We start from the raw sequence: 25,045 nt of genomic DNA, 5'->3' as shown, positions 1-25,045 counted from the left end.
CAAGAGTTCAACATAAGGTAGGATGTGTACGATGTATTGCCCTCATGTTACTTTTGCAAGTTTCAGAGAACAAGCTTCCCAGAAATTCACTGCTTCAGGTTTTTGTGCACTAAAACGAAACTAGATTTTAGAGATATGTATATATATATATCTGGTGTTTTTTTTTTTGTTTTTTTTTTTCCATCATTTTAATTATAGCACACAATGGAGGCCTGCTGCCTTTAATGCAAACCTAAATGCAGCCGAAGGACACTTTGAAGTACTTTTTATTTTTCCATTACAATCCAGCTGGCCATGCTGGTTACTGAAAAATCCCCAGGACTACCTCACAAATAAAAATATGTATGTCGAGTAAACATAAACATTACATATTAGTTTCAGACAAATTATGATATATTTATTCCATATGTGTATCCGGTCAGAGAGTAGGATGTGCACAATGACAAATGCATAACAAAACAAAGTCGATTTTAACGAATTTTTCTGACCTTTTGGTCTTCATTTAAAAATATCTAACAGCAGCATGCTTTCAGGCCAAGTATTTTAACTCCTCGTGTCCACCAACGCCAACCAAACGTCTAGCTCTTGAGTAGGCAACTTCGCCAGCTCGCTTACTAACGAAATGATAACGCTGCAGATTCACGGCACAATCAAAAACGAGTGCGCATGTGGTGTCCCCTTCTTGTCTGTGTCCGTTTCCGTGTTGCGCCGCCGTTCAATTCCATCATGCACCAACTCGCCCCCCAGGCAGTTATTCTGGAGTTTATTCAAGGTCGCGGCGAATTGGCAAAACGTTAGCGATCTCAGTCTGAAGGCTCTTCACTGAAAGCACACGCGGCACGAGCTCGCTCGGAAGGGACCGATACATCTCTTGCTATCCGATGCCGAAGTGCGTACCGGTAAGCGCCAAACAACGGCGTTGATTGCCCAGGCACCCGACCACAGCCCACACGAGTCCGAAGTGCGAGGCAAGTGCGCGCCCAACCACGGCGCTGTCGCCTTGGCGGCACAACTACTGCGCGGGCGCTCGTCGTTTACGATGTACGCAATAAAAGCTACAACACCTCGACGTGCTCCCGCCGCGAACGTATCTTCGCGGCTGAGCTCCAAAACAAGATAGAAGCTGAATAGCGATCTGTGTGCTTATACCCCCTCCTCTTCTCCAAACCTCTATGCCCGCGAGAACTGATGCTCCTCTGCTACGGACTGACGATATAAAACGCGTGCGTGCCGAACGAGAAAAACATATATAGAGAAACTAAACCAAGAAGGGATATCCGCTCACTGCGCTCCGTCCGTGGCACACATTACGTGAACGAAGGCTACTGAGCTAGGCACGCCTTCCGACGATCCCAAAAGAACGGCGCTCAATTTGAGGGCGAATAGGGAGAATATTGCGGCCCGTGTAATTTAGACAGCTTAAAACTTTAAAAATTCCGGGTTCTCGAAGTTCTTCTCAAAGACTGACAAATATTTGTGGACAAGTGTGACCGCTCTGTTTCCAACGAAGTTGAACAGCTGTATGCTGGGGAGCGCGGAAGCGTAGAAAACAGAGGAAACGCGAGAAAAAGTTTTGGCTCTCTCTACAAAGGTGTAACAACGAACGGCACGACACGTACCCGTGAGGACTGCGCTGACCTCCAGTAAAACGGCGAAAAATACTTCGGCGTGTTTATTTTTCGGGGTACTCTCGGCGACGGTTGGGTATCCGTCTCAAGTTTTTGCTTTCCAAATTTGGAACACAGTGGTATTCAACAAGCGCGCACGGTTCGGAACACAAACACGAAGCCCGAACGAGGATTAAAGCGCATGTGGCGTTTACTAGAAATAAAAATTAACCAGACGTCAACAGGCCCGTTCTTCACAAGAAGCGTACGATTGCCACACACCGTTACCAAAAACAGCTGCTCGCACTTTCATTTACGCCAGGCGCGATGTGCAGCCACCGCGAGCGTATAAAAAGCTGCATGAACACGCAGGGCACAGGTGTGCGATCAACAAGCCAGTCACTGGCCGCTGGAGTGTCACGACCCCAGGGTGAACATATCCGCGAAAACGTCCTTGTTCGCGAACAAGCGCGGACTTCAGGCACGGCGGCAAAATCAAGCGAGCGGGAAAGCGATCGCTACGCAGTTTGTATGAACCCTTCACTTCCGTGGAAAATGCGTAGTCTTTCGCGGACACGCCAAGATACCGCAACTACTTCGCTGTACTGATGAAATAGCATTTTCTTACCGTTTGAGCATGAGAATGGCATCCAAGCCCCGATTACCATTGCCCCGCAGAAAATCCTCTGGCAGTCGCCATGCTTAGTCACGTGATAAATCTGGAATCCGCCATGTTTGTTCACGTGACAATGGCGCTTCGTTAGATTTGGCTGGAATGCGCTCGAAGAAAACAATTCCTTGACCAGCATTATAATTGATTCATGTAAAACAGTAACCTGATGGCATTAGTGGCTAAGATAAGATCAACAGTACACTACAAGTCTATAATCAACAAAACTAAAATGTTGCCGATTGTCGCGTCATCTCTCTGGTTTTTTTATAACTACGTAGATCATGTTTTTTTCTTTATCGTTCCTAGATGGCAATAAAACCTGTTACAATTTGAGAAACTGTGCGACAATTTGATATTATATAAGAAAAAAATATTAACAAAGAAAACTCCTCTTTGTCTTCAAATGTTGGCACTGCAAGTGGCCCGAAGTTTTCATTACTTTCCCCACACCTTTACAACTCTCAGAAAACAGACGGTCAGCTCACAGTTAAGTGGTATTTTATTCCTTGATTAATCACCGCATGGGAGCTACCGGTCGGCCATTATTCTTTATTAGTTCTATCTTTTCAGGTGTGTTTTCTTTTTCTTTGCTCGAGTGTTGGCGCGGACGTGGCGAGGGGACCACCAAGGAGACGTCCGGAGGGGAGAGCGAAACCAGAAACCAAACTATCGCAGATAGGCATTCGCGCCGGAGAGCGCTAATCAGACAAGTGCTGAAAGTTGGCCGTCTTTCGCTCGGACGTAGCGTGTTTGGTGTGGGACGTCTCGGAAATGTCGAAGAAAGAGGAGCTGCACGTAAGTTTTGTTACCTATGCAATCTTTCGGTATATATGCATATGATTGCAATATACTCAACTCCGTCCGGTTGCTACAACTACAACTCAAGTCTGTAGCATTTTAGCAGTGTGCATGAATTTCATCGATGTTGGTGTTCAGCATATGCGTGCAAAGAATAAGTGAGGCGGCAGTTCGCTTCATTATTAACACAGCATTAAATGCCCTTGCAAGTGCAAAACCTACTATCGGAACGTCACGATCATGATCCCAGCGTCACCTCTAGAAACGTTTACTAAAGTTATGAAATATCTTGCGCATCCATGCTGCTGTATCTTTGAAGCATTCAGGTAACGCCTGCCGTAGAGCCATCTGTACGCCACTAACCTGAGTGAGAAATTTGGGATTGAATATGTAAAGTAACATGGGTCTTGTGCAGCCTAGAAAAAATTCCAATACAGATTTCTATCGGTCCAATACAGAACATTTATTGTTTCTAGGAGACCCCTATTTGGATTTCTTTGGTCTTATGGACTTTGTATGGGACTATTACAAACATGAATTGGTCCAATGGTCAATATGTATTCGTCCGATAGTTGGGATCATACATGTAAAGAGAGAAGTTCATAGTCTCCACTATCTGCCAGTAGAAAATGAGGCATAAGTTAGCATGAAGTAGCAAAAACATTCCCCATCTGTCCTCCTGCACTCTTGCGGCCGCTTGTAAAGGGCAGTTTCGGATTACTTATAGCGCGTCAAGCATACGTGCGCAATCTGTACTGATACAGTTTGAAAAAAAGAATGCAAAAGCTGAAAATTCCTCATGCGCCTGTTCTGATCGTTGCCACAACGGGTGACAGGCTTGTCTGGCGGTTTTCTGTTTCCGCGTGGCGCGAGGCGATCGTCGCGCTATGCATAGCAGACGACATCTGACGCTCGAGGGCAGCCATCTTTGTTTTCTTTTTTCTTTTTCTCCAATTGGGACGGGCTTTGGAACGTACTCTTCACTGGGCATTGAGGTGTATTCGAGAGAAGCGGACGGAAAGAACGAAGGAAAAGAAAGTTAAATGCTCGGAACAAGCCAAACAGGATTCTCAGTGGACCCTCTCTTCCTAGCCGCGGGCCACACTTTTCCTCAAGGCCGGCAGGATGGTTGTTACATAAGGTAGCGTGCGCAGCGACTACTCGTCGGCGGTGTTACATTACGCGAATAGGGCGTGAAACTGGTCTTCCAAAGAGGAGGAGGGAGGATTGTTTACCACTAAAGCGGAGACAGAAGTAAAAGGGGGAAAAAAAATGGAAGAACGGAGACGAAATTCTTTCGCCAACTTACAGACCTACAGCACTCATTCTGAGACGGCTGGGACATTGATGTCGCTATCTAATGGGTCAAAGTTTGATGGGTTTAGTTTGTTAAATAAGTTAATCTGCGGACTTCAGCGCCTCTATCAGGATAGCCGCTAACAGCATGTACTAATCGCTCTTGTGCCCATCTCGTCGCCGGGAAATGGTTTTAGATATGAACATGTGCCTTTATAAGTCATTTACTGATGGAGAATAAACAAAACGACGATTAATGCTAGAGATTTCATTCTTCGAAGGACGTAGAAATCAAATCTTCTTGCAAAAAAAAAAAAAAGAAAACTGTCGCCAAAAAATTATAGGCAAGCGAATTTTTCCTAGGCAGTTGTTCATGGCCGCATATTAGTGCGAAAAGTTACAACCCCGAGCAAAGTCTTGTCTTGCCTGCGGAGAAGAAGCATAGCAACATCGATTCTACATATGTCAACGCTTTGTTACATATAGAAACTGCATAACAACGCTACCGAGACGACGGGAACTCCTGGAGTATGACGCCGCAGTCGCGCAGCCAGTCAGCAAAATATATTTAATAAAATATGATTCATCATCATCATCAGCCTGACTATACCCACTGCAGGGCGAAGGCCTCTCCCATATTTCTCCAATTAACCCGGTTCTGTGCCAGCTGCATCCACTTGACCCCCGCGAACTTCTTAATCTCATCCGCCCACCTAACTTTCTGCCGCCCCGTGCTACGCTTTCCTTCTTTTGGAATCCAGTTTGTTACCCTAAGCGACCATCGGTTATCCTCTCTTCGCACTACATGTCCCGCCCATGCCCATTTCTTCTTCTTAATGTCCACTAGAATGTCGGTAACTTGAGTTATTTTCTGACCCACTCAAAGAAGTAACTCAAAATATATTTAAATATATTTAATTGGCGACAAATGTGAGCCTCTATCCAGCCTATTACGCAAAGTTTAGGTGACAGAAGAGCAATATCTTTGCTTTCGCGCGGTATTATGATTAAAATTTGGACAAAATTTTATGCATTTTTTTTCGTATATCGGAAGTTCGATTATTCCTATCGATGGGTTGATAACCATATCTTAGAATACTCCGCAGTTGCCTTATAATTAAAAAGTGGTGTCCAAGAAAGCTTAATGTGTGATCTTTACGAACTTCTAGTGCAGATGCTGCAACTACATGTGTGCGATGTTTAAATGGAATTAACGTTGCCAATAATTAGTGTAAGGTTGACTCACTGTACTTCCCTGTTATTCCTTTCTTTTTCGAATGATTTAAGGTTTTTGCCTTCATAGAGCAAAAATGACGGCATTATCAAAATACTCTAGTGTTTCAAGAAAATTTTCTGTGCCAAGGTAATGCAGGACTGTTCAGCGCGGCATAGGCGAGGGAAGAGCCCGTCTTACTTGACTAACCTTGACAAGTGTGAAATAGCCAATGACCCACTTTTCGATGAATTCGCACGTAAAGTTTCAGGTTAGTGTGGACTGTCGCGAATGCACATCTCTCGCTCAGTGCCTTCGTTGTAAAAGTGCGGGTTTTCGCATTCTGTGACAGTATAAGACGCGTGGAATTCGAAATTCATGCCGCGGAAGAGAGCGTGTTTGGAACATCTTCATTTAACCACTGCTGCTACACAGAGACCGCCGCCTCATGCTACTACTGGGCTTCGCTCCTTTTCTTCGTAGCAAATGTATTGAAATTGATATTTATATTAAAGCAGCGGTCGTCAGCTACGATCGATGTTGAGAGATTAACGTGGAAGTTTAAAAATGTCGTTCTCTGAATGGCTGCGAAATAACTCATAATTTTAATTCCGCATTGGAAATCCTACAAAACGCGATGAAGCGATAATTAACTCTGTCTTAGTCTTGATAAACCCAATAAACCCCAAAATTTTAATAGATTCCGCTTAATATTTTTTTCTTTATAAAAACACTTCCTCCAAGTTTCTGTTTCAAGCAACCTCTACTGTTAAGAGAAAAGTGACATCGCCACTGCGTACGCCGTGAAATTCATGCGTCTGTGGCACGAGTGGACTTCCAAAGTAGTGACGACTTTTTTTACGCGCTCATAGAACAATCGGCGTACAGAAGTATATTACGGCCATGACGAAATACGCCTCCAGAGGCTGCTCCGATCACGTCTCTCGCCTCAATATCACTTTCTTGAGGTTGGTGTTCGCTATAGTTTCAGCTCCCCCCCCCCCCCCCTCCCCCACCGGCATCCGATCTACATCACGTTGGAAATTCAGTTTTTTACAACACCCAGATACGTAACGATTTTGACACGCAACGACTGAAAAAAAAAAAAAAAAAAAGGACAAATTGGCTCCGCTTGAGAAGGTTAGAGCGCAAATTGTTTACCCGACCCGATTGCTCGCAATGACAATAGCTTTCCTAGACGAGCGGGAATTCTAACGCGAAAATATTTCCGGTTAGTGACTTCGCTTATGGTTATAACTCTTGGGACGCGTGCCGCAGGTGAATTCGAAACTATATATGACCATTGAAGTTCGGTTGGTTCGGTTGGTTCGGTTTCCTGCTTACTTCAGTCACCGGTCACACGTGTGACTGTAAATATGGAAAGACGCGATGTGTTACCACCGTTTGTCTTATATGTACGTTACGCTGATTGTCTTGGAAATGCGCTGTTAGAACTAGGATGCTTTGCTGCTCGCGCGCCGAGATGGCATCAAACAACCATAAAAGGACAAGGATGAGTATAAGTTTGAAATAGACATGAATATCGCTTCTGACTGCTACCAAAATTGTGCATTTTCCGTATCCGCGAACATATGCAAATCAGAAGTAGGCGTGTCATGATCCGGCACATACAGTAATCTCACGATGAAGCGTGATCTGAAGCGCGACTTGACATCTGAGAGTATACAAAGCTCTTTCAGCCAAAGCAGCCAACTGTGAAGGCTTCTCAGAGAAAGCTATCGAAAAAGTAATCATAAGAGAACTTCTTGGTGGGCTAGTCGGTAGCTGATCATTATAAATTTAAAGGCGTCAAAAGCACGGGCGCGCGCACACGCACACACGCGCACACGCACACGCACGCACACACGCACACACGCACGCACACACACACTCGCTCTCTCCCTCTCTCTCTTAAGATTTTGCGGTTTTGGCGCCTTTACGCTTAAAATGAAAAAGTGATAAGTGGGGTGAGAATTGAGCAGAGCTCTCAGCCGTGAAAACGACATGCAGGATCATGCTAACAATGCAACAAAATGTCTCATTTTGTTGCATTGATAAGTATTTCTCAAGTACTTTTCTGTAATGCTGCAGTATTTTTCCAAAGCTTCGTAACTACGACGTTGGAAAGCACAACAAATTTCTGTGGTTAAAATAAGCTAATGGCAAAACATATCACAGAAAATATTGTGGATCTAGAATGGTCTTTTTTTTTTATGGAGAGAGAATATTATTTCTTTAAGATGAAAACGCCACAAAATACACAAGCGCGCGCTGTGATGTTCGTGGCGTTTAAAATTATTTGAGCGCTCCAGCACATATGACATAAATTGGTGTCAACGCACCCAGTTGCACAGAAAAGAAACAAAGCGCTGGTTGCTGCACGGATGTTTCGCATGTGTTTTGATAGCGGCAACTGAGAACATATGTGACCCAAATTGGCATCAAAACATCCAGCGCGGTTTTCACAGTTTGTAGGAAGTTGCGACGAGTGTTTTTCTTCCTTGCTTGCATCAGAGCACGCGGTAGCGTACTCGCTATACATGGTCCTTTATACTTGTATATGGTTTTCGCGAATCATGGATGTAGGAACAGCCATAGATGATCATCCACAAAATAGCAATGACCCGCCGTGGTGGTGCCAGTGGTTAGTGCACTCGACTACTGTGCCCAAGGATGCGGGTTCGAATCCCAGCCGCGGCGGTCGCCTTTCGATGGCGGCGAAAAGCAAGGCGCCCGTGTCCTGTGCGATGTCAGTGCACGTCAAAGAAGCCCAAGTGGTCGAATTTTCCGGAGCCCTCCACTACAGCGTCTCTCATAGCCTGAGTCGCTTTGAGACGTTAAACCACACAAATCAATCAATCAGTCAGATGGCAAGAAACAAATGCCAATCAATAAATCACAAAATAGCAAAGAGGATGAATTCGGGCCCACCAGATAGCAAGAAGCAAATGCCAGGGATGCGTGTGCCTGAAGTGCATGTTCTCCAAAACTACATGCACCTCACCACGCTACTCACACTGTGCGACAAGTTTTACCACTCAGCGCCGACAGCGGACGAAGAAGGACGCGCTGAATCACCCGTGAAAACTATAATGGCAAGGTACGCGTCGTAAAATATTAAAGCGTACTTTAATTGATGCACTCGGAAAGTATCTTTGTGAGATACGTCCGTCGTGTCTAACGTAGGTTGAAAACAACAATCGAGACTCAAAAATTGTTATAGGGTCAACCGGACGTAGTTCGAAAAAGCAAAAAAAAAAAAAAACAACAAAATTTGTTGCGTTCAGTGTGCCTTTATCCAGGACATCAATTCTTTCGTGGATATTCAGTTACAGCCAGAAAATGCATTGTAACATTATGTTTCAGCTTTTTGGAAATTATGTAAAAAAACTTGGCTGAAGGCTTAGTTTGGTTGAGCCTGGAAGATTGCGAAAGCAATACCCTTGGCTGCGCCTTGTTCGGCGGCTGCGCCCCGACTACTGCGAGGAGCCGAGCCAAAGCCCCAATATAGCCCCAATTATCCTCCTACACGTCACAAACAGCGAGCGCCCTCTCTCGGCTGCGACACAGCGCCGTGTATGGACCCGCCACCATCCGATAGCGCGAGCTAGGGCCCCGTCTCTCGGTCTGGCGTGACGTCACACGATCACATGAAAGGTCATGGAGGCGCCACGACACGCCAAAGGATCGAAGTGCTAGCAGTATTGCTTTCGCAATAAAAAAATACATTAGAAGCGAACCTTCGATCTAAAAAAAAAGCCTAACATTATTGTAATATGAAAATGCTAGCGAGGACGGCGGGCCTGTTTCAGACTCCCTAATTGGTTTAGTTCAGGTTTAGAGGGTGTAATGTCCAAAAGCGACTCAGGCTATGAGACGCCGTAGTGGAGGGCTCTGGAGATTTCGACCATCTGGGATTCTTTAACGTGCATTTACATCGCACAGCACAAAGGCGGCCGCTGCGGCCGGGATTCGATCCCGGGTCCTTATGGCACAATAGTCGAGCGTCCTAACCACTGCGCCACGGCCGGGGGAGGGGGGTATTTACATACCCATTTAAATACTCCCTACTCCGTTACAATACTCCGCACCTCGGGCCAACAATGTGCTGGTTAGGCGCGCCACAATTTCTGTCAAGCACATGGCAATTTAGTTGACCTAAATTCACTTGCTGATTCTCTTCCAGTACCTGACGGGGTTCGGCAGCGAGTTCGCTTCCGAAGACCCAAGGTGTCCTGGATCGCTTCCGGAGGGACAGGTGAGAACTTTCGCCCTCTTGTGGGCAGGGCTTAAAGCTAGGGGGGCCTTGAAGTATCTTAGACCCTCGCTCTCGGATGTACGCACTGCATAAATACGAAGCAGGCAACCATTTTTTTTTTACTTTGCTTGTCAGCGTTGATGGAAGCATTCCCCTGTTCCGAAAATTTCGTAATGGTAAAAATAGTGGACATGTTTTCTAAAAGCAGAGACAGAAAAATGAAAGGTTGCTGCAATACTCAAAGTCGGGTATCGATGTATTAGTGCCTCCGCATTTTATTGTTGCTGCCGATTTCGCCGGTTCGTACAATGTTAAGGCGCTTATTTAATTAGAAAATTGTCAATCCTTAGCGATATCATTAAATTATTTGTAGGTTATGTTTCCGCTTGTCAAGCGGACCAACCATGCTGTTCTTATCCTTGTTGATTTTGGGTTGGTTCACTTGAGCAATTTCATTCCTTATTTTTCCGCTCTCGATTGATATTTAAATATGATGTATAATTAGAAACAGCTCTTTTTTTATAAGATATGTATTTAAAGACAATGTTTTGGCAGAAGTTCTGTTTATATTTATTTGCTTTACTTTTATAAAGCCTGCTACACCAACCCGTCGGTATAGCTCACAAACGCTGCCATTGTTCTCGATGCTAAGAACACACTACATATGTATAATTCTTTACAAATAATATTACGTACATTACAATTGTCGACTATTTATTTCACTGTGAGCTATTTTACGTGAGATGGCGTAGGGCCCAGCGGCAGGGCTCGGCGATCCCTTTTGCCAGGGGTCGTACCGGTGCGTCATTTTCCGAAGTGTCGTTTTCGCCGTTTTCCCCTCATCTCATTGGTAGAAACACCGGAACCGGAAGTGGTGGCAACCGAATTGACATCCAGTCCCGATGTTTCCACCAATCAGGTGACTCGAAGTGAGGGCGAAAACGAAACTTCTGAAAACGACGCAAACTAAGAATACGAGCACAGTGCACTATATAGAACCCATCCGATGGAGCCAGACTTTAAGCACTGCTAGTGGAGAAGTTTCGCGACAGCCACAAGACGCACATAGATGGATGCGAAGATGGGCTATAGCGCAGGATTCTTGCAAAGTTTAAGCGCGCATATTAAGAGGAAACTAACCGCTGGATCTGCGTTAGAAAGTACTCATTGTTGAAATTGTGCATTTTTAACCAACAAGCTCGATTGTTGGCCAACTCGCTTACACGAGGCGACTCTGATTGCACGTGAACGACCTTGGTTCTCTTTTCTAACAGTGCGGAGCTGTAATTACGCGCTGAACTGAACTTGCGAAAAACCAAGAACTTGCAAACGTCCGCGAATAAGTCAGCTGGATTTGTTGTTGTTGCGACTGTGGGAAGAAGGAAAAGAAAATGCACGGGCCTGCTACTGACTCTGTAGCTGAGCCAGCTCCGCTGCCTCTTGCGGACAGAAGTAGAGAAGGAAAGAAAAAGAAGAGGGAGAGAGTGACGCGTGCGTGCGTGCGTGCACACACACACACACACACACACACACACACACACACACACACACACACACACACACACACACACACACACACACACACACACACACACACACACACACACACACACACACACACACACACACACACACACACACACACACACACACACACACACACACACACACACACACACACACACACACACACACACACACACACACACACACACACACACACACACACACACACACACACACACACACACACACACACACACACACACACACACACACACACACACACACACACACACACACACACATATATATATATATACATACATTGCAGCAACACTTGTTGGGCTAGTTGGCTTGTTTTGTGCACTGGTTCCCGTAAGCATCGGGCTGCAATGCATTTTACAGACGTAGGTATGAAAACAATCGTGGTTCGATCGAGGCTGGATTGCGGGATTATTCTTAAAATGACCGGTTCTGAATCAGAAGCTTCACTGCTTCACTGCAGAAGCTTCACTGAAGCAGAAGCAGCCAACTCGAGCATTCATCGGCAATGTCGGTGGGTGCCTGAAAAGAGTGCCAACTCGGGCCTCTCCTATCATGTGGGATGGTGACATTAGAATCAGCCTGCCATGACATTTGAATTCATGTTACCTGTATGCCACGCAGACACGTTCATAACAGGCATGAAAGTGTTCTGCATAGAACGCCGGTGAACTTCGATGCGTTCAACGGAAAGCTGGTTGTGTTCGAACGCTCGGTCATTCGCAGCCAAAGCTTTCGCTCCACACTCGGTTCACCAGCGTTGAACCCCTGTGATTTTTTTTTTACTCTGAAGCGTCCCATACTCGAAAGTTTCCTACATATGCACCTGACTATATACCCAGGCGGACACTCGAAAGTGTCCTGTCAAAGCTAATGCTCCTTTCGGTCTTTACTGAAAAGTTTCAGTCGACTGATTGAAGGAAGCAAAAAAAAAAAAAAAAAAAGAAATATACTGGAACGGATCGTGTCCGACTGTAGGCATGGGCGCTGCAGTTGCCGTTTTGCTCCCGACGGCGAATGTGCGCATTCGAACGCGCAGAGCTCAAGAGGAGGGCGAAGATGTTTTACACTGATGTCTCCTCCGTGTTAGAATCGGCTACAGCAACGCTTACTTTTCTATATTCTCCGTCGTGCTTAAAATTGGTACCCTACTTATTTACTGTGTAAAACTTTTCGACTGTTCCTGCAGAAACACTTCACTTCTAACTGCGGAGGAATTAGTGGAGGAAAGCAAGAGCCTGGTAGCCAGTAGATATGGGGACATGTATAGAATGCGTGATAACGATCCGACATCCATCACCGCACAAATTCAGATGAGCCATGCTTATTACGTACGTGCGGGGCGCTTCTGCATGACATAATTACCAGTCCATTTCGTTACATAAGGATACATAAAATCGAAAAAAAAAAAAACGACTGTTTGCTCCTAACTTGGATTTCTTCGGCGGTGTTCAACCCTATCTCGGCGAGAAAGCCGCGGTCTTTGCCTGTTTCAGAAGCATCCGGCTCCGAGCAACCATAGATGATCGAAGCAGATTTCGGCTCTTTGTCGGCATCCTTCGGTGCATTCATTACTTGGCAGAGAGCAAAAAACATGCGCCCCCCTCCACCTTCCTCAACCTACGGCTATCTGTCCACTAGAGCGGAACGATAAAGCGTCGAAGAAATCGAATTTAAAAAAGCAGTGAGAAATCGATCGATGTAAAAGCGAAATGTACTGCAACCAATACCGCTAATGCATATTTGTCGTATCACAGCGCGTGGGAAGCTATTTTTCTTGAGCTTCTAGCGTGCCCGTAGATCGTCACTATTTTCTACCTATCTTTGAATGACAGTGCGAAGGGAAAAACGCCCATTTCAAAGCTCGAAGCGCTACCTCGCAAATGGCGATTTCAAGGCAGTTTCCGAACTTGTACTACAGTATAATGAATAAGTAATTGCTCATTTGCACCCATTCAAGAGCAGAGTCGAAAAAGTGTGTGTCTGCAGTTAGCTAGTTACATGGGGTTTAATTGCGCAAAAGCAACTGCGGCTAAGCGCCAAACACAAGGTTAGATGATGAGTTGTTCCGTGAGGTGCCTGGAGTTATAATACTCATATTTGATTTAAAGACTTGGGCTTCTTAAGAAATCTAAAAACAAGAGAAAAATCGACGAATGCTCACTCGCTTAAAAGCAATGCACGGTGAAATGAAAAGTGTTCATTATAAAATACTATAAAATATATTTTCCTAAGATTCTCAAGTTGCGGGCATGAGATTAAAATGTGATTGATTGTGAGCTAATCCCCGCACATTTCAAAAACTGGTTTCTCTTTTTTTTTTGTCAAGATGAAATTATGTGCGATGTGTGTGTGTCCTATGCGTAAACGACATAAAATAACTTCGATAAAACGTTCTTTATGTCGGCACGATTTTAATTCTCCTATAAGTGGCTTTACAGAATTTAGTTTGTTTTCATGTTCCCACTCGGCTTGCCACCTAGCGCTTAGTTTGCTACGCACTAAATGTTATGGTAGGGAAAATTGTTCGCGCCGCAGATTTGCTCCACCTTAAGAGACTGCCGTGATCCTTTCAGAATATCGTCCCAAAATGTTCGCAATTAATCTGCGAAAGCTCCCATCTGGCAAAATATACAGCTCGTGCTGGTAACTGGACGCTGTCGTGACGCTGGGGCTACGTCGACCCGGCCTTCACTTGGTAGCGTGCAGAGACTCGGGGTTGAAGTAGGATTGAATCTTCGAAGTTGGTGAAATATGTACAAGCAGGTTTAATGGCACTTTGAGAAACTTATTTACAAGATTATTTACACGAAAAAGAAGGGTACATCAGCAAAATGGCAAGCGTTAAGAGTTCATAGCGAGAAGCGACTGGATGAGCCTTTTACCCAGGGCTCAGAGCGACATTTCGTGCTCTGCAGCGTCCTTAAAACCCCCTATGTCCAGCCCCTCTCTGAAGATGCTGACCAACAAAATCCAGGGCACGCCCCTCAGGTATCGGCATCCAATCGAACACATCACTGCACTGATGGTCTGAAGCACTGACTGGTCCGGCATTCATTCGTTGGGCGTGATCACTTGTTGGCGGGAAAAGCTTGGGAACGGCGAGGAGAGGAGGTACATTTCTATTCTTCAGCAAAGAAACCACAGGCTGGTTCTGACAAGTGGTTTGACTTCTCGGAAACCCGAGTGCACGTGGCGCCGCATCCGCTCCCAGCATTGTCCGTTTTCGACAATTGCAAATCTTTCCTGCATTCCTGGGAAATCACTTAATGGCTGTATGCGTCATGCTCCTTTCTTGTCCTGCACGTCAGCGGACATGTCACTCTGTCGTCTCCTTTGGAAAGTAGGCATTCCTCACTGGACGATAGGGCTTATCGACTGGAAGGGTGAACAAAAGAAAGAAAGCACTTCCTGCATTTCCCGCAGGGGGACGTTTCTTTGTGTTTTTCCAGACGTTCTCTTGGCAGGGTCAATTTGGCATTTGCAGAGTGTCCACAAAGGAAAACAGGCTTACAAAACAGGATTCCTGGAAACAGGCTCACTTAGAGCCATTGGACCATCACCACATATTCACAGCACTTATCCATGCCCACAGGCGAACAATAGAGCGCGCAAATGCGGATGCTTGGTCGTAACAGCCTCCTCCCCCGCCAGAAGAGTCTCGGAGGGCAGCAGTCCCAGCTGCTGCATGAAGAGACGACTTAATGGCCTGCACGTGAACGCTTGAAGCTCGCTGTTGCTTGTCGCGTTGTCTTGATTGTTGTAGGCCAAATTGCTCGAGCTGTCTGAAACTCAACCACATGTCGAAGCAAGCACTCGGCTCCCGTCTGAAGAGACCAGGTTAAAAGAAAACTGCCATTGTTGTTCGAGAAAAGCCCACTCTCAAGACGTTCAGGACCCACGTATTCCTAGAAAACCAAACGTGCTGCTTTACATAGCCACACATATACAAGCGCACGAAAAAAAAAAAAAACCTGATTATCAATTTGGATACATGGTGAGGAACATCTCGGACCGCTTAGAAAGAGCGGCTAAGCGCGTCCGCATTCCCATTTAACTTCCCCTTTTTGTATCTTATTTCAAAATTGTACTGCTGTAAAATCAAGCTCCACCTAAGAAGGCGACTGTTCTTCGATGTCGCAGTTTGCAGCCAAGCCAGGGGACAATGGTCCGTCTCTACGGTGAATTTGGCCCCTCCAAGATAGCACTGCAATTTTTGAATGGCCCATACAATGCAAGCGCATTCTTTCTCTGACGCGCAATAAGCCCTCTCTCTAGTACTCAGTTTTCTGCTCAAGTAGAGCACGGGGTGCTCATTACCGTCGTCATCTCTCTGGCAGAGAACAGCACCCAGCCCTCGATCACTGGCATCACACTGGACCGTGAATTCTCGGCCATAGTCTGGAGCTCGCAATACCGGACGGCTAATCAGCACAGCCTTCAGGTTTACGAAGGAGGCTTCCTTTTGTTCGTCCCAGACTACATTTGTCGGTTCTGTTTTGCGGAGAGCGTCGGTCAGAGGGCTAGCCAAAGCTGAATAGTTAGGGATGTAGTGATTGTAGTACCCAGTCAGACCCAGGAATGCTCGAATTTCCGTCTTCGTGCTCGGCCGCGGGTAGTCTGCTACCGCAGAAATCTTAATCTCGCTGGGTTTCCTGAAACCTTGACCTACATTGTGACCCAAGTAGTCCACGGTCGCCCTTGCCAGGCAACATTTCTCGGCCTTTACGGTTAGTCCAGCTTGACGCAAAAGGCTCAGTACAGCTCTTAGATGTACCATATGGTCCGCCCATGAGTCGGAAAAAACCGCAATGTCATCTAAGTAAGGCACTGCGAATGTTTCACACCCCTTTAAAACCCTATCCATGAGTCGGGAAAAACAAAATGGAGCATTTTTGAGCCCGAAACTCATCATTGTTGGCTGGTAGCTGCCCGTCGGAGTGACGAAAGCCGCGTATCTGCTGGCGCGTTCAGTGAGCGGTACTTGCCAGTATCCTCGAGTAAGGTCCAGCGTAGTCACATATGCCGCTCTACTGACCTGTTCTACTCTTTCCTCAATATTCGGAATAGGATACACTTTATCCCTGGTGAGAGAATTTAGCTTTCGGTAGTCTACCACAGGCCTAGGGTCTTTACCTGGAGCTTCTACTAAGATCATAGGCGAAGCATAATCGCTTTCCGAGGGTTTTATTACTCCCAATTCCAGCATGCGAGTTACTTCCCTATCCAGAATTTCTCTTTGCCTTGGAGAGAATCGGTAGCACCTTGATCGCACTGGCACGTCTGAAGTCAGCTCAATATCGTGCTCAGTCAAATCAGTCCTGCCTGGCCTGTCCACGAAGCAGGCCTCAAACTCTGTTATTATTTCGCCCAGATCGGACAGCTGGGATTTCTTTAGTTCTCCTCTCTGCTCCGTCTTTTTGAGAAGCTCCTGAGCGTTGCTTCCTTTTCCGCTGAGGCAAATCAAGTTGTCCCCCATCTCCTCGGGAAGGTTTAAAGTTAGATTTACCACGGCTTCCCTCTGCACATAAGGCTTCATAAGATTGCAATGATAAATGCGCACTTCTTTACGCCTACCGGGAATTTTCACTGCGTAGTTAGTGTTAGAAAGCTTTGCAACGACTTCAGCCGGTCCTTCCCACTGTACTTCGAGCTTATTCTGCCTTGAACTTCTCAGCAACATCACCTGGTCCCCGATACAAAACGTCCTTTGACGGGCTGTCTTATCATAGTACACCTTGGATCGAGCCTGGGCTGACTTCATGCTGGCCTCAACGAGTTCCTTAGTGTTATGTAAGCGATTCAAGAGGTTCAGAATGAATTCTACTACTGTTGGGTCTTCTCCGCGCCCCTCCCAGGCTTCGCGCACCATTCGCAAAGGTGAGCGCAGTGACCTTCCGTACACCAACTCGGCTGGGCTAAATCCAGTGGATTCGTGCGGCACTGACCGCAAAGCGAAAAGCGCTGCAGGCAGGCAGGTATCCCATTCGCGCTTGTTTTCATAGCACAGTCCCCTCAGGACTCGTTTGAGAACAGAGTGCCATCTTTCTACGTTGTTGCTCTGCGGATGATGGATCGAGCTATGCACTACCTTAATGCCGCATCGCTCGAGAAATGAGGTGGTGAGGACACTCGTGAAAACGCTACCCTGATCACTTTGGACCTCGGAAGGGAATCCAACTCGTGCAAACACTGACAGCAGCGAATCCACTACACTCTCGGACGTCACCTCGCGCAGCGGAACAGCCTCTGGAAACTTTGTGGCTGGGCATAACATAGTGAGGATATAACGGTACCCTGACTCTGTCACAGGAAGTGGCCCAACTACATCTATTACTAACCGGTGAAACGGCTCGGTAATGATTGGTACTAACACCATCGGAGCTTTCCACTTATCTTGCGCCTTTCCAACCCGCTGGCACGTGTCGCATGACCGTACAAAATTTTCCGTGTCCTTAAAACATCCAGGCCAATAGTATTCTTGCAACAGCCTCTGCTTTGTTTTCTTTATTCCAAGGTGACATGACCACGAGCTGCCATGGGAAAGTCGCAGTAAGTCTCCGCGGTACCTTTGGGGAACGACTAATTGGTCCCGCTCTACTCCGCGCTTATCCTTGAATAAGCGATACAGCACTCCCTTTCTCATCTCGAAAGAAATATTGTTTGCTGTCTTAGTGGCGCGGTGGCGCTCCCTTATCTCCTGTATCTTGGGATCATTGGCTTGCTCTATAGCTAAGTCCTCTCGGGTTCCACTTAAAAGTCTCGTGAGATTACTAGACACTGGCGGCAAGAGGTTACTCTCAAGAACGTCCTCATTCCGCGTCTCATCAAGTTCACTTTCAAGTTGACATATCTGAGATGCCTCGCTCTCAAAGTTTTCTGACCTGCTATCCTCCGCATTTACCACTGTTTTAACTGCCGTTTCCTCCGCTGTGGATTTTTCTGGAATGAGCAGTGTAGCTAGTTCTCGCGCCTTTGAACGTGTTAAGGCTTGCACAACTCTGTCTCCGAAAAGGATGCCCCTCTTTCGCAGCAGCATGTCCGATTTGTTGGAGAACAAATACGGATAGCACTTAGGAAGCTTTCCTGAAACGGCAGCCTCGGTTGTTAATTCGCCGAAAGGGCCCTCGATGACCACGTTCGCGATCGGCAAGCACACACTCTGTTCCTCAACTACCTGTCGGATCCATGCACACTGTCCTGTATAGTCGGAAGGCGATACATACGCCGGATGGACAACATCCATCGTTGCGGCCGAATCGCGCAGTACCTTGCAAGGCTTCCCGTTGACTACTAGGTCATGCAGGTAGGGTTCTAAAAGCTGCACATTTTCATCGCAGTCCCTGACATACGAGAAAGCAATCTTTTCTTTCCGGCAGTTGACGGCAATGTGACCCTGCTCATTACACCTAAAGCATGTGAGCGGCTTCCTAGCCTCAAGCTTATTCTTTGTGTTCTGCGCGTTGGTCACTTCCCCACCTTTCTCACTACCGTCCTTTCTAGGGCGTTTGCCTGAAGAAGCCTTCCTTTCTTCGTTTGCAAATCTAGCAAAGTGCCTTTTCTGACGGTTATTTACACTGAACTTGGGATTGCGGGGCCTATCCACTGCTGGGTTGCTGAATTGTCGGCGCGAAGCGTACTCCTCAATGAGTTCGGCAGCTTCAGTTGCCGACTTAATGTCGCCTCGGTCCTGTAACCAATTTCTTTCTTTTTCCCGCTCTTTCTGCTGTCTGAGCTGCTCCTCCTTTTTTTGGGCGATGAGGTTCCATGCTTCACTGAGCTCCTCATCATCGGCTCCCAAATCTGTGATTGCCTTTATAATCAAGGGTTTTCGTGCCAAACCACTTGTATCAATTCCCAATTCCTCACACAATAGCAACAGGTCCGGTTTCTGCAGCTTTTGTAGGTCCATGATCGCTCCGAGTGTCGGCTACTTCCAAAACAACAGTGCAAACTACCAAACCTAAAGGCGTTTCAACACTTTTTACCAGTTCTAAAATCTAACCCTGTTCTAGAACCTGGTCCACATCAGAAGAAAAGCCAAGCACTCACCCACACATGCGATCGATGTTCCGAGCTGCTCTCTTGTTGGCCGATTGTTGCGCCTGCTTGTTGCTTGAGATGCCACCTCCGATCACAAGATGTGGCTTGTAGATTCTGATCCACCTCGAATCACCAGATGTTGTAGCTTGTAGATCCAGATCCCCCTCCAATCACCAGATGTTGTGGCTTGTAGATTCAGATCCCACCTCCAATCACCAGATGTTGTAGCTTGTAGATCCAGTATCCCAACGCTGGTCACCAGTTGTCGTGACGCTGGGGCTACGTCGACCCGGCCTTCACTTGGTAGCGTGCAGAGACTCGGGGTTGAAGTAGGATTGAATCTTCGAAGTTGGTGAAATATGTACAAGCAGGTTTAATGGCACTTTGAGAAACTTATTTACAAGATTATTTACACGAAAAAGAAGGGTACATCAGCAAAATGGCAAGCGTTAAGAGTTCATAGCGAGAAGCGACTGGATGAGCCTTTTACCCAGGGCTCAGAGCGACATTTCGTGCTCTGCAGCGTCCTTAAAACCCCCTATGTCCAGCCCCTCTCTGAAGATGCTGACCAACAAAATCCAGGGCACGCCCCTCAGGTATCAGCATCCAATCGAACACATCACTGCACTGATGGTCTGAAGCACTGACTGGTCCGGCATTCATTCGTTGGGCGTGATCACTTGTTGGCGGGAAAAGCTTGGGAACGGCGAGGAGAGGAGGTACATTTCTATTCTTCAGCAAAGAAACCACAGGCTGGTTCTGACAAGTGGTTTGACTTCTCGGAAACCCGAGTGCACGTGGCGCCGCATCCGCTCCCAGCATTGTCCGTTTTCGACAATTGCAAATCTTTCCTGCATTCCTGGGAAATCACTTAATGGCTGTATGCGTCATGCTCCTTTCTTGTCCTGCACGTCAGCGGACATGTCACTCTGTCGTCTCCTTTGGAAAGTAGGCATTCCTCACTGGACGATAGGGCTTATCGACTGGAAGGGTGAACAAAAGAAAGAAAGCACTTCCTGCATTTCCCGCAGGGGGACGTTTCTTTGTGTTTTTCCAGACGTTCTCTTGGCAGGGTCAATTTGGCATTTGCAGAGTGTCCACAAAGGAAAACAGGCTTACAAAACAGGATTCCTGGAAACAGGCTCACTTAGAGCCATTGGACCATCACCACATATTCACAGCACTTATCCATGCCCACAGGCGAACAATAGAGCGCGCAAATGCGGATGCTTGGTCGTAACAACGCATCGATTTAAGTCACCAAATTAAGCCAGTTTTCCCGAAATTTTCCAAAGGCCTGCTCCAGGTGCTTTGCTATAGAGCGATGGTAAAAGTGTTATAGGACGTGACAGTGCTATGTTTGACTCCTAGACCACCAGCGACAGTTTATTAGTACATATGCTACCTGCCGTCAGCGGCTGGTGATTATGCCATGAAGATAACGACCGATGTCAGGGAAAAGTACCATAGCCAGAGGAACCACGTCGTATTATAGGCCTAGGCTTTATTACAACATAGAAACTTACAAATTTAATGCTTATTTTATTCAAACATGTGAAACAACCGCTGAAAATGTCCCGAGACTTCTCATGCAACATTTTCTGTAATGTTTTTCTTCGTATTTTTATTGCCACAACAAGAAGATTTGTCGGGGTTGGTGACGATCCTGCCGATGGTCAAACACTGCGAGGCCATCAGGTCGAGAGTACAATAAGTGGTGGCATGACCGTCTGCCAGAACGTATTATCTGGAAGCAGAGTGCGCGCAGGGACATCAGAGCATTGAGCTGCCTTTATTGAGGATCGATGACAAGGCGGCCTCTATACAGCTAGCCTGTCACTGCGGCTTTAACATGATTGCAGTAATTTGCTGTTGCAGGCCTTGGGCGACATCGAACTCGGCATCAAGTGGTCAACAGTGTTTATACAGTTTCCTTTCCTCAGCGTACGCGCATGTCGCGCGCTGAGCAGTCAGTCAAGCGCAGCATTGAAAGTCTCACTGAGGAATTCAGGAATTCAAGAGAGGCGTCTGTGTGGCCAGGCAGCTCGCAGGCGGGCGAGTTAAATGAGGACGCATGGTGACATGAATATGCGGGTGCGCTCACGCACAATTTTCAGTTGCTCTAAGAACTCCAGAAGTCTCAGAAAACGGCTCATCCGCATTTCACGGGTCATACATCCTCACGCCACAGCCCTCGTTCGCCTAAAAAAAAAAAAGAAAAGCATCATAACCTCCATAATAAGGCTTCACTGGTTATATATTGTTGCTGTCATGCCTGAATTCTGACACAATTTCGGTTCTACACTTGAGTATTCAATGAAGATGGAATCATACTTTTTTTTTTTTTTCAGAATCGTAGAGCTGTATTTGCGCCCCTAGATTCGGTCCCACACTCAAGTATTCAAGAATCGCAGAGCTGTATTTCCGCCCTTACTTGTGAATCCTGGTCATCATTGTAGCCCGACCCAAATAACCGCAATGCAGTAAAAAAAAAAAAAAAAAAAACAGTAGTAGTCAGTCTGAAAAAAAAAAACCTTTCATGATAACCCCACTGCAGTGTACCGTGCCTGTCACGGATTATGTTCGCGTAGAGAATTCATAACAAGGACCATTCCGACAATAACATGCGGCTAATAGGGCTGTATCAACGGTTGTTATATGCACGCGGCTGGATATATTTCTTATCTTTAACTACACTCTGGAATAATACGTAACTATGACCTTTATTTTCTTTCGCGTTGAGAAACTAAGCCTGTCATCATGCCTGGTGCACTCTATATATATCGCGCGTTTCCACTGTCTGCAGAACAACCCGCAGGTATGTCCCTACGGCCTGTACGCAGAGCAGCTCTCCGGAACCGCCTTTACGGCTCCCCGAGAGACCAACAAGAGAAGGTGAGTGGAACACTTCAGCCTATGGAGAAATCTTAGCCACCAGGAAGACTGTGTGCTGATGGACTTCAATGTCAGGTGCAGATCTTGCAACTAAGGAGCAGAATGCATAAACTGGATATGATGATGACCAGGGTGTATTTGAAAGCCGGCTATATACGTTGTAATTCATTAGGCTGCTTTCGTGACGCCGCTGAGCCGGAGTAATTTTATCTGTACTGGACCTCATGCAAGCCGGAGTAGCTCAGACAGTTCAAGAGTCTCATTTAGGATCCATGATCTTACTTGTTCGACTGTGGATTTTTATGTGTAACGAGCGCATCTGAGGCGCATGAAGCGCGCCGTAGGAGTGGTGAGCTGCGTGGTAGATTACAAAAACTGGGTTCAAAACAGGTTCGAACCCGCCATGCCTTAAACTGATCATTGGCGTGCCTAATTAAGTGGCTATCACGCCGCAGGTTTTTATCCCATTGAACTGACCAATGGTCCTTATGCGGCCCGCGTTGTTGAGACAACTTGCAACAAGGAGCTATTTCTATACTGTCACGTGTGTGTGTCCTTCGGTCGTTGCTGTTCTTCGCGCACATTTTAAACATTTAGAGCAGGCCGGATGCATATAGATTTCTATACGCTGGAGCGTTAAGCTTTTATGTGGTATTAGACGGGGTGTGCAGCAGCAACTCGACGGGTGCCACGTCCTATCCCATATAGGCAGTGGAATATGATATGACGATTTCAAGTATGCGATGACACATCATGAATTTAGGCGCTATATTTGGCCTGACAAGCTTTCAATGAACTTTTCCTTTGCACTCTGCTTCTCCATCTCAAAGAACTTACCGAAGCGTCCACTGGAGGTGTTTAGAAAAATGTCGTTCCCTATCTTGCGTTCAGTCTTGCATGCTGTTTCTAGCCTGATTTAGCGCAAATGTTCAAGCCTGGATTTTCTGGACTTCAATGAAAGTTGGCTTCTTTCATATGTATAAAATTTGTTGTCTTCCCTGATCACAGCAACCAGTTTGCACAGATAGTCATTACAGGTAAAATACTACTTTGTTTTACAACAAGAAGGCAAGGTATTAGGTTCTCTAAACTGTGTAATGTAACGACATAATACACCATGATTGATAATAATCTGAATTTAACGCAGGAAGAGTTGCTTCAAAAATGCCATAATTAAAGATAATTGGTTTGATTTGGTTTTCAGGGTCAACTTTCTAATGCGACTCAGAGTATTATGGAGGTCGTACTGGAGCATGCCAGAAATTTCGTCCACCTGGGGTTCTTTAACGTGCACTGTTATCGCACAGTACACGGGCGCCTTGAGTCTCGCCTCCGTCGAATAGCGGCCGTCGCGGGCGGGATACGATATCGTGTCCTTGGCTTCAGCATTCGATCGCTTTAAACACTCCGCCATCATTGCGGGCCTTAACTATAACTGCTTTACATGATCAAGGCGAGACCAACATTCGTTCTCCCAAGCATTTCACTGTACTAGGCCAGGGCAAAGCTTGTATACCCATTACAAAGGGGGTGGGTGGGCGCCCACATATCCACATTTCACTCTTGGAAATGGTATAACTTCTGCCTTCCTCTGTGCACGTGGCCATTCGCATGGCCCAGAGCACTCTGTGTAGTTCATTTGTATCCCGGAATTTTTACCTCCCCTACACCATACATCTGTCCCCATTTTGTCTAGAGTGTAGTCCAGTCCAGTTCGTTCAGTCGTGTCCGACTTTTCGTGACCCTATGGACCATATCACGCCACGCTTTCCGGTCTCTCACTATCTTCCTAACATCACATGATGAAGTTATGTGATGTTAGGAAGGTGGCAGCGCCTCGAGGATGCCATCTAACCATCGCGTTCGCTGCTTACCCCTTCTCCGGCGACCCTCAACCTTTCCCAACATCAAATCTTTCTCCAGCGACTCCTCTCTTCTCATCAGATGACCAAAGTAGCTGAGCTCTAGAGTGTAGTAGCATTAGGCAATGGTCACGTTCCCTCAGGCCGTCCCCTTATCCTTTCCTGACAACAAAATTCAATAGATGCGATTTTGTTTCTTCTCACCACGGGCCATTTAACATAACTACGCTTTCGCCACGCAGCGAAGGTTGAGAGGTTAGGTCGCTATCCTGCTGCTTCTGAGTGCGCGAGATCGATCCCCGCTTTCAGGATGGAGAAAGAGCGTGAAAAGCCGTGTACTGTACGATGCCAAGGCACGTTAAGCAACCCAAAGTTGTGAAAATTTCTGAAGCCTTCTACTACGGCGTCCCTCATGTACCATGTCGCTTCCTAGAGTTAAGCACTATAATCCAAAGCAAACATGAAAGCCAAACAAAACCAATGTCTGCACTGTCAGTGATATTCTATATATCTTCTGAACCCCATTGTGATAGAAGTGTGTATGCTAGGCCGACATTTCCCTGGTCGCTCTCTTTGCACGTACCGGCAGCTGTCCGAAGGACATCGATAGTGCTTCAAGGCTGTCATGCAGTATCGAAAGCGGCGAGGCACCGATATACTCGAGGTTCTTGCACGCCACTTATCAGAGGCGTGTTTTCTTCCTTGGTCGTCACACTTGCAGCGACATGTCCTCCTCTCCCGACACTGAGGTCGTTCGGGCGAGCTTGAAAACGTCCAATCAAAACATGCGCCGTCGTGCGCGAACGAGCCAGTCTGTACCTGGAGGTTTCTAATCTTTAGCACCTTCCGGTGATG

The 25,045-nt window shown here is 46.5% G+C and overlaps 2 protein-coding genes across 12 annotated transcripts in view; one reads left to right on the top strand and one right to left on the bottom strand.

The window, feature by feature from the left end:
- Ask1 (apoptotic signal-regulating kinase 1) overlaps positions 1 to 25,045 on the bottom strand; it is a 177,056-nt gene that overhangs the window by 128,266 nt on the left and 23,745 nt on the right. The window contains exon 1 of one of the 10 annotated variants that reach the window (XM_084598119.1): positions 2,236 to 2,322. The exons of 8 other annotated variants lie outside the window; for them this stretch is intronic. In XM_084598119.1, the coding sequence (XP_084454245.1) occupies positions 2,236 to 2,246 (11 nt within the window). In that variant the 5' untranslated portion in view covers positions 2,247 to 2,322. Of the gene's footprint in view, positions 1 to 1,619; positions 1,947 to 2,235; positions 2,323 to 25,045 lie in introns of those variants that run through there. One more of the 10 variants, XM_084598131.1, reaches the window with a different exon arrangement.
- hgo (homogentisate 1,2-dioxygenase) overlaps positions 2,663 to 25,045 on the top strand; it is a 44,873-nt gene continuing 22,490 nt past the window's right edge. Inside the window, exons 1-4 of one of the 2 annotated variants that reach the window (XM_084598021.1) lie at positions 2,663 to 2,766; positions 2,851 to 3,075; positions 9,774 to 9,845; positions 22,240 to 22,328. In XM_084598021.1, coding sequence (XP_084454147.1) covers positions 3,052 to 3,075; positions 9,774 to 9,845; positions 22,240 to 22,328 — 185 coding nt within the window. In that variant the 5' untranslated portion in view covers positions 2,663 to 2,766; positions 2,851 to 3,051. Of the gene's footprint in view, positions 2,767 to 2,789; positions 3,076 to 9,773; positions 9,846 to 22,239; positions 22,329 to 25,045 lie in introns of those variants that run through there. The other variant, XM_084598032.1, reaches the window with a different exon arrangement.

This window comes from Amblyomma maculatum, chromosome 1 (assembly GCF_055883805.1).
Source record: "Amblyomma maculatum isolate TAMU_Amacu chromosome 1, ASM5588380v1, whole genome shotgun sequence".
Taxonomy (NCBI): domain Eukaryota; kingdom Metazoa; phylum Arthropoda; class Arachnida; order Ixodida; family Ixodidae; genus Amblyomma; species Amblyomma maculatum.
Note: the sequence above shows the minus strand (reverse complement) of the source record. Positions and strands in the feature narration are given on the sequence as shown.